Source organism: Cebus imitator, unplaced genomic scaffold, assembly GCF_001604975.1.
Source record: "Cebus imitator isolate Cc_AM_T3 unplaced genomic scaffold, Cebus_imitator-1.0 Scaffold227, whole genome shotgun sequence".
In the NCBI taxonomy this organism is placed as follows: Eukaryota; Metazoa; Chordata; class Mammalia; order Primates; family Cebidae; genus Cebus; species Cebus imitator.
The window spans coordinates 3151403-3166436 of record NW_016107542.1 but is presented as its reverse complement, the minus strand read 5'-3'; the positions used below and the strand labels follow the sequence as shown (position 1 = coordinate 3166436).

Sequence of the window (15034 nt, the reverse complement as noted above, 5' to 3'; positions counted from 1 at the left end):
AAGGAAATGATAAGGAAAAAACCTCTTAAATTTAGCAATGTTGGAAGATACACTCATACACACACACACACACACACACACACACACACACCCAATGGTATTTCCATATACTAATAATGAACACAGAAACCAAAATTTAAACTATTATACCATTTACAATTGCTCCCCCCTCAAAAAAATAACGTATTTACAAATAATTTTAACAAAACAAGTACTAGACTTGTATGCTGAAAACTACATAACAGCAGCAAAAGAAATAAAGACTGAGTTCCCCAGGCTGAGAGGGCAAGCACAGCTGCCGGCCTCTGAGGAGGAAAGGCAGTGGTGGGCAGCGGCAGGCAGTCACAGCACCAAGTATAGCCAAATGCCCCTCCCATCTCTCCTCCACCCACCCCGCACCACCTGCAAGTCCTCAGCTCCACCCACCACTCCAAGTCTTACCTGACCATCTACCTGCCCACTGTCCCTGTGACCACGGCATGGGGAAACTGATGAGTCAAAGAGAGTGGAGCCTGACCACTTGACCTACTTACCCTGCTGTCTATTTCTGTAAGAGTTTACTTTTCTAAGAACCTTTGTATATACAACTTTTTATTACAGCTGTCTCCAATGAACGTTTGATCCTAAGAAGGCTCTCTGGAATTTTGGGGGGTTTTGGTTTTGGCTTTTCTTTCTTCTTCTTTTCTTTAAAGACAGGCTGGAAGACCCAGGCTGGAATACAGAGGCGCAATCACGGCTCACTGTAACCTGGAACTCCTAGGCTCAAGTGATCCTTCTGCTTCAGCCTCCCCAAGTAGCTGGGACTACAGGTGCAGGTCACCTCACTAGGCAAGGTTTTTGGTTTTTGTTTGTTTGCTTTGTTCATTTTTTGTTGAGACGGGGGACTCACCACGTTGTCCAGAAGTCTTTTTACTCCCTCCTTGTTGGCTTTAGGATTTCGGATACCCCTGCTGCTTTAGGCTTCCGGAGGGCCTTCTGGGCCCCACCTTAATGAGGCAGCTACCTAGTAAGTCTGACATGGCCGTCTGTCAGTGGCCCACCGCTCCAGTCTCTCTCCATGTTGCATCCCGCCCAACAGGAAGGAAAAGACACTGCATTCAGCAGTGGGAGGTACTCTCCACATAAAGTGACTTCCCCTGGTGCTTCCCAGCCACCCCTATGACCCGGTGACAGACTTGGGAGAGCAGCTGAGTCCCTCACCTTTCAGTTGTAGCAATCCCACACTCCTACCCCAGGGGGTTAGGGAGGAGTTCCATGACCTCCTGGACGGGGACTTCATCCTTTCCAGTTTGCTGTCCCAGCAGGAGTCAGTAGGCATCACCGTGTCCTCGCTGGCGTCAACCAATTGTCCTCCCCACCGAGCAGCATCCCCATCAGCGCTGGCCACTGGCCACTTTGGCTATCCATGCAGGCTGGGGACATCCAGGTGTGGGACTGAGCAGCAGTGGCCTCCTTTACAGCCAGCCAGGAGTTTCGACCCCTCCCAGAGCTCCCTTCAACCTGGAGGACTTCAACAACGTGAGCCTCCTGTGCGGCTTCATGGCTGGGCTCCCGCGTCCAGAATTTAACCCCTATACACTCCACCGCAGCCAGCAGACTGATGGACAAGTTCCATGTGGACAGCCTCGCGGAGGGCCTCTGGGAGCTAGTTCGGCAGCTCGCTAGTCTTCAGTGTTACCAAAGGCAGCCCTGGCAGTACTCACCCAGCACTGGAGGCACCTTACAGCCACAGGCTCTGCACGGCTGGCCCATGGAGGCCCACCTGGGCACAGGGCCCCCTCTCAGCAGCGCCCAAAAGCAAATTCCCCCCAGGCAACAGCTCCCCAACAGGACTATTCCCAACCTGGTTCCCTGCTGAGCAGCAGGGTCTGTCACCCTGTGCTGCTGCTCCTCTGGAAGCAGCACTCAGCCCAACTTCCCACTCTTCCTGCCCGACCAGATGCAGCCACAGGTCCCGCTGCTCCATTACCAAGAGCTCACAGCACCCTGTTCCTGCATCCCAGAGGAGCACAAGCCAAAAAGGACCACTATCCACACTTGCAATTACACAGGCAGCAGTAAAACCTACACAGAGAGCGCTCGCCTCAAGACACACCTGCAAACCTACACAGATGAGAAACCTTACCACAGGGACTGGGATGTCCATGAGTGGAAACCTGTCCTCTCAGATGAACTGACCAGGCACTACCACCAACACACAGGGAACAGCCCATTCCAGTACCAGAAGTGCAACCCTGCATTTTCCAGGTCAGACCGCTCTGCCTTCCACATGACGCACTTTTAAATCACAAACAGTGGATATGACCCATACTGCCAGAAGAGAATTCAGTAGCTTTACCTTTGACACTGTCTCCCCAATGAGAGGAAGAGCCCACCTAGGAAGCACTTCATTCATGGTTAAGTGCCCAACTGAGTCAACTTATGAATGAATAATCAGGAAAAATTAGGCTACAGTAAGTAATCAAGTGTGGTATACTGGCTGGCAGTGGTGGCTCATGCCTGTAATCCTAGCACTTTGACAGGCTGAGACAGGTGGATTCTTAAGATCAGGAGTTCGAGACCAGCCTGGCCGACATGATGAAACCCTGTCTCTACAAAAGTACACACACACACACAAAAAATAGCCAGGCATGATGGTGCATGTCTGTAATCCCCGCTGCTCAAGAGTCTGAGGCAGGAGAATTGCTTGAACTTGGGAGGTGGAGGTTGCAGTAAGCCACTGCAGTCCAGCCTGGACAACAGAGTGAGACCCTGTCTCAAAAACAAACAAACAAACAAGACTGTGTGGTATTGGCAAGAGACAGACACATAGATCAATGGAACAGAATGGAGAACCAGGAAAGACAGCCACACAAATAGGCTCAACTGACTTTGTGCAAAGGTACAAAAGCAATTACATGGAAAAAAAGATGGCCATTTCAACAAATAATGCTTGGGCAATTGGCTCTCCATAGGAAAAAAAAAAAAAAAAAATCTGAACCCAAGTCTTGCACCCAAAGCTCAGCAAAGAGTTCTTAGACTTAACACCAAAAGCACTGCCACAAAAGAAAAACTTGATAAATTGTACATCATTATTTCAGAAACTGCTCTCAGACACAGTGTGCGGGTGTGCTCTTTGTGAAATTCCACCATGGCGTACCATGGCCAGGTCCAGAAAGTACAGAGTGTTATGGTGCAGGCCCATCAACCTCATCTTCAGATACTTACAAAATGATTTTGATGATTATATGAACCTCATATTAGATGATGCAGAAGAGATTCATTCTAAAACCAAGTCAAGAAAACAACTGGGTCATCATGCTAAAAGGAGATAATATTACTCTGCTACAAAGTGTCTCCAACTAGAAATGATCAATGAAGTGAGAAATTGCTGAGAAGGATACATTTTGATTTTTAGATGTCCTTTGTCCAGTATCAACATTTATTCATATTGTTTTGATTACCTTTATGTTATTACAAGATGTCAATAAATGCTATGGGATTGTTTGTATTAAAAAAAAATTCTACGTCATTAAAATTAAAATATTTTCCCCTGCAAACAACCACATTAAGCTGATAAAAAGACAAGCTACACAGTGGGAGAAAATATTAGCAAACAACAAATCTGCCAAAGGACTAGCATATTTAAAGTACTCTCGAAAGCAACAGTAGAGGCCAGGCACACTGGCTCACAATTGTAATACCAGCACCTTGGAAAGCTGAGGCAGAAAGATGGCTTGAGGCCACGAGTTCAAGACCAGCCTAGACAAGACAGCGAGACCCCCATCTCTACAAAAAATTTAAAAGCTAGCCAGGAGTGATGGCATGTGCCTCTAGTCTCAGCTACTTGGGAGGCTGAGAGGAAAGAATTGCTTACACCCAGAAGGCTGAGGCTGTAGTGAGCGATGTTCATGTCACTGCACTCAAGACTGGATGAGAAAGCAAGACGCTGCTTCAACAACAACAACAAAAAAGTTAATACAAGCAATCCTATTAGAAATAGACAAAAGACTTGGAAAAACATTTCACTGAAGACATTATTAGTCATTTGGAATATACAATTTAAGACCACCCTGGGGCATCACAACATACCTATCAGAATGAATAAAATTAAAAGTAGTATCAACACCAAATGCCAATGAGGTGCAGAGAAAATGAATCATCCCTCATCCACTACAAATAGGAATAAAAAATGGTACATCCAGGCCAGGCATGTTGGCTCACACCTGTAATCCTAGCAGTTTGGCAGGCCGAGCCGGGCGCATCACTTGAGGTCAGGAGTTGAAGACCAGCCTGGCCAACATAGTGAAACCCCGTGTCTACCAAAAATATAAAAAATTAGCTGGGTGTGGTGATGTGTGCCTGTAATTATAGTTACTTGAGAGGCTGAGGCAGGAGAATCACTTGAACCAGGAAGGCAGAGGTTGCTGTGAGCCAGGATCAAGCCACTGCACTCTAGCCTGGGCGACAGAATGAGACTCCATATCAAAAAAAAAAAAAAAAAAAAATTCATCCACACTGGAAAACAGGGCAGCAATATCTGAAAAATATCTTAAAAACTAAACATGCAACAGCCATACAACTCTGCAAGAGCACTCCTGGGCATTTATTCCAGAGAAAAGAAGACTATGTTCACATAAAAAAGTTAAAAAATAAAAAAAAAACGTGGCTGGGTGCAGTGGTGCATGCCTGTAATCCCAGCACTTTGGGAGGTTGAAATGGGTGGATTACCTGAGGTCAGGAGTTTGAGATCAGCCTAGCCAACATGGAGAAACTCTGTCTCTACTAAAAATACAAAAATTAGCCAGGCATGGTAGTGGGTGCCTGTAATCCCAGCTACTTAGGAGGCTGAGGCAGGAAACTTGCTTGAACCCGGGATGGGGAGGTTGCAGTGAGCCAAGATCATGCCACTGCACTCCAGCCTGGGCAACAGAGAGAGACACCGGGGGAAAAAAAAAAAAAAAAGACAACAACAACAAAAAACCTGTGCACAAAGTTTCATAGCAGCCTTATTTGAGATAGCCAAAAACTGGAAATAACCCAGGTGTTTTTCAACAGGTAAATAAAAAACTTGTGATATTTTCATACACAATAAAAGTGAACAAACTTGATAAAAACACCTTGGATAAATCTCCAGAGAATCATGCTGAATGAAAAAAAAAAAAAGCCAATCCTTATGGTGACTCTAGATAACCTCAGGCTAATCACACACCTCCGCGAGGTGGCAACGACCCATTCAAACGTCTACCATACCAACTTTTGATGACAGTCACTCTGTCTACCATGGTGACCATGGATGACAGGAATGAGGGTTTGATTCAGGAGTGAGAGCCTAAGAAATGGCTACCACATCCAAGGAAGGCAGCAAGCATGCAAATTACCCACTCCCAAATCAGGAAGTAGTGACAAAAAATAATGCAGGACTCACTCAAGGCCCTTTGAGTTTTTTTTTCTTTCTAAAAAATTTTTTAAATTTATAATATAAAATTTAAGAAAAAAGAAAAAAGCCAATCCAAAGGTTATATACTATATCATTCCATTTATGGAGCATTCTTCAAATGACAAAATTACAGAGATCAAAGAACAGATTAGTGGCTGACAGGGTTAAAGAAGAAGTGGGGGAAGGAGGAAACTAGGTGTGGCTACAAAAGAGCAACAAACATGAGGAATCCTGGAAGTGACAGAAAAGTTCTGTATCTTCACTGTATCAATGTCAATATCCTAGTTCTAACATTGTACTGTAGTTTTTCCATATATCACCATTGAGGGGAACTGGATAAAGTACAGACAGGATCTTTCTGCATTATTTATACAACTACATGTGAATCTACAATTATCTCAAAATAAAAAGTTTGGTTTTTTAAAAAAAATGGTAGAAGTTCCATCTGAAGTAGCATTTATGGCCAGGCATTGCGGCTCCTGCTTATAATCTCAGCACTTTGGGACAGGGAGGCAGAAGGATCACTGGAGGCCAGGAGTTTGAGATCAGTCTGATCAACATACTGAGACCCCATCTCTATGTAAAAGAAAAAGGAGGAGAGGGAGAGGGAGAGGAATGAGGTGGGGGAAGGGAAGGAGGGAGAGAGGGAGAGGGAGAGAGAGAAGGAGCATTTATACAACAGCTTCCAGACAATACAATACTGTATCTGAAAACTGGTCGTTAGGATTCTTGGCATTTGTCTTGAAAAAAAAAAAAGAAGAAATGAGTCTTATTTTGGGCAGCCAAAAATCATCACTTGGAAGCACACTTTGTCATTAGAGGCACAAAAGGGCACGTTCCTAATCAACAGGACATATTCAATCTACAGTTAGTAGCACAGTTATCTGTCACTCCCCAAAACCAGTTATCCAACAAGAATTCTGAGTCCCAAACTAGGCTGAAATAAAATACAGGTACCTCCTCCTTTCAAAAGATCCACTTTAGGAACAACCAGATTTATTCCCAAAACAATGCACTGGTGTACCAAAACATGTTTTATCTTTCAAAGGACCTCTTTGTAGCATGCTTCCTCAGCACATTTTAAAGGAACCTTCTGATTAAAACTCCACTTAGCTCTTCTTTTTCAGAATCTCATCAGCCTAAGCCATGTGTACCACTCTACCATGGGACCAGGTAACTCAATTTCACAAGGGAAGACACTGAGGCTTAGTTACATGGCCTGCTCAGGATCCTGTCTCCTAACTCCTATACCAATACTCTTGTTCAAGTCCATTATTTCTGCAATTCCAACTTTAAACAACTACTCTGGTGGGATTCTCTTCCATTTAGACCTTACACTATACAGAGACTGTAAAACTGAACCCTGCAGGACACAGCCCTCATGAAATCCAGAGACAGAGGCACTTTGGACAGCTGCTTTCAAATACTGGTGAGGAAGACCCAGGTCCATCACGCTGTGAAATGGGAGAGAAGAACAGGCCCTTCAGGCAGGAGCTGGCCACATTCTCTTTCCAGCCCTGTCCCTCAGTGGACATTTGTCTTCACCAACTATCTCACCTATGTGTTGGCTTTTTTACCTTCAGTAAAACAGCAGCAACAACAAAAAATTATTTACTTCCTCTTCAATTAAAGAAAGAGTACAACGAAATGACGTAACTGTTCACGTTCCTCAAAAATGAAGCATAAAGTATACATGTGGCTGGACAATCATAACAACCATCCCAGGACCATCCTTCTTCGGGGTTCGTATTCTTTTCAGTATTTACCACCCCTCTGCAATGGAAGGGGACAGTTTTAAGAGATTCACTGATTTGCCTGAAGTCACAGAGTTTGACCTGTGTCTCATCTGTTTCTAAATCCTTGCATAGTCTTCTGGGTGTCACATGCTGCTATTCCTAATCATTAGGAATTCATTAGGGAATACAGGGAAAGAAAAGACTTAATTTCTAAAGTCAAGTAGGCCAGCGTTTTTCTACATCAACAATACCTGGCATTTTAAATGGAATTAATTCTTTGTTGCAAGGGGCTGTCCTGTAGGATATTTAGCAGCATCCTGGGACTCTAACCACAAGAGGCCAGTAGCATTCCCCTCCGCCAACCTGGGACAACCAAAAATGTCTCCAAATGCTGTCAGATGTCCCCTAGGGAACTCAAGTGCCTGTGGTTAAAAACCACTGTGCTTTACATATAACATACAAATATGTGGAAACGGAAACAACCTACAAGGAAAACTTTAGAGAAGGCCTAATTCTCCTCAAATATCTGAAATATTTCCACGTAAAAACAGGAATGGATTTGGCATACCAGGGAGCAGACCTATACCCAGTGGGTTGAAGGTACATAACAATAAAATCAGCTAACATCTATGCTTCCTATGTGCCACGTACTGTTCAGTACACTTTGCAGTATTATTTTATTTAGTCCTCACAATAACCCTGAGAGGTCAGTAGTACTGGCTCCACTTTACAGGTGAAAAAACTGAGGCTCAGAAGTGTTAAAGAATTTGCCCAAGGACCAAGAGCTAATAGCAAAAGGCAGAACTCGTACTCAAACCAAGGTCCAATACTGAGCCCAAGCTCTCAACTGCCAAGTATTATGACCATAACAAATTAAGGATTTTACCTCAGTAAAATAAAACAAAGAACTTTTTGACTTAAAAACTGTTTCTTTCATAAGGAGATTTCTCGAAGAACTAAAAGCAGAACTACCATATGATCCAGCACTTCCACTACTGGGTATCTACCCAAGGAAAAGACATCATTATACAAAAAAGACATCTGTACTTGTATGCTTATTGCAGCACTATTCACAATACCAAAGTGATTAAACTAACCTAAGTGTCCACCAATGGTTGATTGGATAAAGAAAATATGGTATATATACACTATGGAATACTACACAGCCATAAAATAAGAATGAAATCAGGCTGGGCATGATGATTCATGCCTGTAATCCCAGCATTTGGAGTGGCTGAGGCAGGTGCACTGCTTGAGTCCAGGGGTTCAAGACCAGCCTGGGCAACATAAGACAGGAATCCATGTCTATGAAAAAATGTTTAAAAATCAGCCGGGTGCTGCGGTACACATCTACAGTCCCAGGTACTTGGCAAGCTGACGTGAGAGGATCACCTGAGCCCAGAGGTTGAGGCTGTAGAAAAGAAAAGAAAGAGAAAGAAAGAAAACAAAAAAGAGAGAGCGCATTTATACAACAGCTTCCAAACAATGTAATACTGTATCTGAAAATTGGTCATTAGGATTCTTGGTGTTTATCTTTTTAGTGACATACTAAAAAGGTATTAGTGAGACACTGTCTCAACAAAAAAAAAAAAAAAAAAATAGAATAAAATAATATCCTTTGCAGAAACATGGAGCTAGAGGCCATTATCCTAAGCAAACTAATTCAGGAACAGAAAATCAAATACTGCATGTTCTTATTTATAAGCGGGAGCTGAGCAATGGATACACGTGGACATAAACATGGAAATAACAAACACTGCGGACTGGAAAAGGAGTAAGATTGAGGGAGGTTGAAAAATTACCTATTGGGCACAATGTTTGCTATTTGGATAATGGGTACACTAGAAGCCCAGTCCCCACCAGTATGCAATATATCCATGTTACAAACATGCACATGCATCTGATTCTAAAGTAAAAAAAAGTTGTTTTAAAAAAAAAACAACTGTTTATGTAGCAAACAATGATTTCCGCAGCCACCATCTCAATCCTATCTGTCCAGATCAGAAACGCCTGCCTTCATAACTTTCAGGGAAGTCTCTGTTCTGAACTCCACTGAGCCCCTGTACAACACTGAATCCTTCCTATTTCAAGTTACTCAAACTTACTAACTTCCTACTTAGATGCTTCCATGAGAGCAGGGGCAATCAGCTTCTCACATATATACTCCCCGACAAAGCCTTGCACATACTAGGGCTCAATAAACACTTTCTGAATAAATGTTCCGGAGGCAGAAAGCCTCCAGTACTACCTCTACCCTCCAAAGCCCACACCATGAGAGATGTTTAAGCAAGCACCTTTAAGAGATGTGATTCTTGCATTTAAGCTGAAGACGTTATTGGATATGCTCTGAGTTTTTTTCCAACTCTGAGAATCTGAGTCAGGAAAAGGCAGAAAGGGACAGATGAGTGACAACACAGCCTGCTGGCTACATCTTCTACCAAGCTACCAAGGACTCCCTTGACTATGATCAGAAACCATGTGTCAGGGACTACATCTATTTATGTGCATATCTATATGTACATACTTACATGTACACGTATACATACACACATATACATGTGTATCTGCAAATGCATATCTATCAGTTCCCTCTGTAAGAAATTAAGCAGACAAGTGAGGCACGGCGGCTCACACCTGTAATCCCAGCCCTTTGGGAGGCCAAGGCAGGCAGATCACTTGAGGTTAGGAGTTTGATACCAGCCTGGCCAACATGGTGAAACGCTGTCTCTACTAAAAATACAAAAATTAGCTGGGCATGAAGGCAGGCACTTGTAATCCCAGCTACTCAGGAGGCTGAGGCAGGAGAGTGGTTTTGAACCTGGGAGGCAGAGGTTGCAGTGAGCAGAGATTGCACCTCTGCACTCCAGCCTTACAGAGTGATGCTCTGTNAAAAAAAAAAAAAAAACCCAGAAAGAAATTAAGCAGACAAACAGCTACAAGGTTTCTGAGGCCCTGGGCTACACAGGGCCTCAGAAGCCAGTACAGGATGTACAAAAAATTAAGAGTCTCTTTCTTTCTTCCCCTGGTATATGAACCAGGTAAGGCAAATAATGCTCTACAGTAACGCTCCTTATAAAATACCAGCACACCTACTGCCAACCAGTTCTACATCCCACAGGTATCAGCGTCTGACACCCTTTCAAGAAAGTGCCAAGTAGCCAAGCCCTGTTCTTGGAAGAAATGGTAGCTCCTATGTGCAAGATGCTTTGAAAAGATGCTCACAGATAGTGGAGGGAGAGAGAAGCAGCATCTTTTGGAACATTAAATATTAAATTGGAGTCCCCCTGTCAAGAGAAAAATCCCTAAATAGAACTAGGTTTCTTTTAGAAAGCCCAGGTTTCCAGGCTATACTTCCATTTCTCTTTAAGAGAAAAAAAAGGAAAAAAAAAAGGTTATGCCTACTGTTTATAGAAAACAGAAGCCCATCTTATTACCATATCCAGCTAGTGCCAAGTTCTCTGAGCTAACTTGGGGGTAAAGTGGATGGAGAGCTGGCTGAAAATGCCACAGAGCAATCAAGCAAACACTTTGCCCAAGGGTCAAACTAAGTGGAACAGTTGTTGACGGAAAAGTCGTGGCATAAACCATTGTGGTCTCTCCTTAACTTTCTCAATGTTTTTGAGCAGGAGAGAGAGGAGAGGAACCACCAACACAAGTTCTTCCTACCATCACTAGGTTTCTCACCACTGTACCTGGGATATTCTGGTTCTTTCCTTCCTAACCTTCTAACTCCATCGATGGCATGGCATCTTCTGCCCATTATGTGCAACCAATCACCACCCAAGAGAGGCAGAGATCTAACTATCCAAACAAAATGCATTCAGACAAATGATAAAACAAGAACCAGTGAAAAATGAAACACATCAGCACCACCCAGGAAACTCCCAAGACCAACCACGATCACTCTCCTTCAATTTACAGACAGGTTTTTCCCTTTTCTCCTGACTATTTACTCTCCCAACTTGGGATAACCACCAGTCAGAAGCTTTTAAATGCATGTATCTCGTTCTAGGGGGCTAGGTGTAAAACAGCGCCAACTGGAAACCCGCGCCATTTAAGCGATGTGGGTTTAAGTGGGGCCTATTTTTTTGTTAAGGTACCTTTGTAGAGCAAAAAGTGGGCTTGGAAGCCTGCAGTTTAGCGCTTGTCACCAATCCCTTTTCTAAGGTAAAGGCAATTAGGCCCATGACTGTTAAAAATCTATCTCAAAGCTCTTGTTCTGCGCACATCACAGTCACGGTTGAAAACAAACACAGAATTTTAAAATTTATTTATCCACACCCAAGGACAAGTGTGAGGGCAGCCGAGAAATCATGGCGACAGAAACAGCCGGTGTCCAAGGGGGCAGCTGCTTCTGAGACCTGTTTTGAGACAGGACTGAGAACCAACCCGAGGTACTTTTCTCTCCCAATGTCTCTCCCTCGGTTCATTCATCATATTTCGGTCCAACAAACTGTTTTTCTCCTTTGAGAGGTTTATGGGGAGGGCAAGAGGGACTGAAGGGAAGCGAGGGGGCGACGCCAGGGATTTGTTGCTACACGTAAAGCCGGAAAACGTGCAGATGTTTACTACCAGCGCTCTGGAGACGCCGAGCGCAGCGCGCAGCTGAGCGCTCCCCTCGGACCCCGACCCCGCCTCCCCCACCGTTGGTGCGCTTTCGGCTTTGGAGGCGACGCGCCACCTGCCTTGCCCGACGCGCTCGCCGGACACCGAGCACCTCAGCCAGCACCGCGCGGACCCCCAGGACAGCAGCTCCGACTCCCCTCAGCCCCCGCGCCCACCCCGCGCGCCGCCCACTCCAAGTTACCTCGGAGGCCCGGGTTGTCGTCTCTGGCCCGAATCTTTCGGATTTTGACTGGGCGCCCGCTCAGGGTGGACAGGACCAGACGTTGGCGCAAGAAGTTGCACCCCGCGTAGCTGAGGGAGTGCGCCTGAGTCGCCATGTGCGCGCCCACCGCAGAGAAGTGGGCAGCCCAAGAGCGGCGACTTCGGACAGACGCGGGACTCGTGACCCCGGCGGTGGTGGTGGCGGCGACACCGACGGCGGCGGCGCGGGCTGCCTCCCACAGCCCCGACGCGTCCACGTGGTTTGGAACAGGAAGACGGAGAGACCAGACACCGGGTCAGAGGGGAGCGGGGCGGAGCCAGTGGCCACCTCCCCGCCTCCCCGCCAGGCCGAGGCGGCCCCTGCGCCGGGCCGCGCCGCTATTGGCCCGCGCAGGATCAGGGCGGTGCCCGCGCCGCGCCTCCATTGGCTTGCGCTGAAGCTGGGCGGTGCCCAAGCCGCGCGGCCGTTGGTCCGTAGAGGAGCTAGGCGGTGCCTGGGCCCTGGCAACAGCGCGCGGCTGGAGGGAAAGCGTGAGGGTGGCCCGGGAACCCCGGCGCGGGACTTGCCAGTCGGGGCAATCTCCTATGGGTACCTCCTGGTGTGGTAGCAAGGGGAGATGGCGGACTGATACTGATAGCTACGAGGTGATGGATTCTTAGCATCACTACTTACGGCAACTACTGGGGAGAAGATGCTATTATCTACCCCACCTCTTTCTTACTATGAGACAAAACAGGGTTGGCGCTTTACCGTATCGCAGGGATGCTGCTCAGCGCACTGCCGGCGCAGTCCCCCAGCTCCATGCTGTAACCTTGCAAGGCAGAGCCTTCATGTCTTACTCGTGGAGAAGGGCTCGAGGAATATTGCAAAGCTTACAGTGGCAGCCTGTACTGAGACACGAATCCTCCGACAGCAGGCCTTTGCTTAAGAGACACCTCTTTGCCGCTTTCTCAGGGGCCCCTTCGTTTATCGTCACTGCGTTTCATCCCTAGTCAAGTCCTCCTACCTCGCATGCCTCAAGACAGATAGTTGTAATAACTTCACACACACACACACATTTCCCTCTTTCCCGTCCTCCTCCAATCCTGCACAAGAAAATGTTACCAAACGTTGGATTATTTTACTTCCCTACTCAAAAACCTTCTAAAATTTACAGTTAATTAACAAATGACTACACAAGTAGGAGTACAATGTCGTAGTAATGTGGGTTTGTAGCCATTCTTGGATAACACTTACCAGACCATGAGTTCCAGAATGCATGGGGGTGCGCGCGGGGGTGTCTGAAAGAGGTGGGAGCTTGAGTAAGATTAAAGGATGTAGCTAGCCTTATGTAAACAACAGTGCTCTATAAAGTGGCAGATTAGTAGAGATGTAGGCAGAATTTAATAGAATCTCTGAAGTCCATTGAGAGAGGTTAGTAATCCATTTATATTAATGCCATGTCTGGAGATTGCCTTTTAGGGAGCTCACATTGGTCGTGTAGGGAGCGTTGGAAAAGGTCCAGGACCCCTGAGGGCCTCTCCTGATTGCTGTTGTGGGGATTGTGAAAGCAAGGAGAAAAGCTATCACACCAGGAATGGATCTTTTGTATATCATCTCATTTAAATATGCAACAACTTTAAGAAAACTGTTATCCTCTGTAACAGACCCTGTCAGTTCCCTGTTCATATTCTTTCAGCTGTCACTATTTTCAGTCCAAGCCTCCTTAATTTTCTTCCACCAGCACCTATATCTCTTTGAGTGAAGGTATTTTCCACCTGCAGGCAGGGAACTCAGCAGGCCAACAGTAATGGGAAATTAATGCCCCTCAGAGTCTTCAACAAATTACTGACTGGAGTTGATATACAAATACTTATAAATACCCCAGCTCCCTTGACCCTTGGATGAGAAATCTCTGCGATATCGATTCTGCAGTGTTGTCCCCAAGGAGTTTTAAGCTTTAGTTGCTCACAGTGGTCACTTGCTTAAGTACATTTTACCAGTTTCTTTCCTTTACCTGTATCACTTCCCAGATCCCTTCTGAGATGTCCTGGAATTTGCTCCCAAAGAAACTACTTGCATTCACATTATTTTAGGGTCTTCTGGACACCCCCAAACTAAATCATGATTTAAAATTTGAGAGCTGAGGTTCAGAAAGAATAAATGACCTGCCTAAAATGACTATTAGCTGGTAAATGGCAGAACCAGAATAAAAAACCATTCTCACCTGCCCGGTGGCTCACACCTATAATCCCAACACTTTGGGAAGCGGAGGTAGGCAAATCACCTGAGGTTGGGAAATCACCTGAGGTCAGGAGCTGGCGATCAGCCAGGCCAAAATAGGGAATCCTGTCTCCACTAAAAATACAAAAATTAACCTGGTATGGTGGCACATGCCTGTGATCCCAGCTACTCTGGCACATGCCTGTGATCCCAGCTACTCGGGAGGCTGAGACACAATAATTACTTGAACCTGGGAGGTGGAGGTTGCAGTGAGCCAAGATCACGCCACTATACTTTAGCCTGGGCAACAGAATGAGACTCTCCCAAAATAACCAAAACACACTCTCTCTCTCTCTCTCTCCCCCCCTCCCTCCCCCAACATCCCCCACCTCCTTAAATTGAAGTTTCTATCTGGTTCTATCACATAGAGAGCACTAGCTGTTCCTGCTGACAATCAGCATCAACCACCAGTGAGGGTACTGAGCAAGCATTCAGATGATTCCAGTCCCCAGCCAGCCTCTGACCATTCTTTGGAGCCATCCTAGCTGATGCCATGTGGAGCACAGATGAGCTGTCCCCACTGAGTCCTTCCCAAATTGCATATCCATAAACTAAATAAAAATAATTGTTACTTTTGAAGCTATGAGTTTGGGAGTGGTTTGTTGCATAGTAATAAATAACTGAAACAGACTCAGTGTGGTGCTTTTGTATTGTTTCAGCTCAGGTAAACTGTAACTACATATTCCTGAATTCCCTTCCCTGCATAATTCTGGGTTAGCAAGCCACAAGAAACATCTTGCATAAGATTATTGAAGGCCTGTTGAGAGTAAGGCTCTATGCTAAGGGCTT

General features: G+C 45.5%; 1 protein-coding gene and 1 pseudogene across 1 annotated transcript in view; one reads left to right on the top strand and one right to left on the bottom strand.

The window, feature by feature from the left end:
* The window catches only part of RCL1 (RNA terminal phosphate cyclase like 1), a 62008-nt gene extending 49659 nt beyond the window's left edge, over positions 1-12349 (bottom strand). Inside the window, exon 1 of the mRNA XM_017496983.2 lies at positions 11963-12349. Coding sequence (XP_017352472.1) covers positions 11963-12098 — 136 coding nt within the window. The 5' untranslated portion in view covers positions 12099-12349. The remainder of the gene's footprint in view (positions 1-11962) is intronic.
* Positions 3131-3727, top strand: LOC119466772 (annotated as a pseudogene).
* Positions 12350-15034: the final 2685 nt, after the last annotated feature.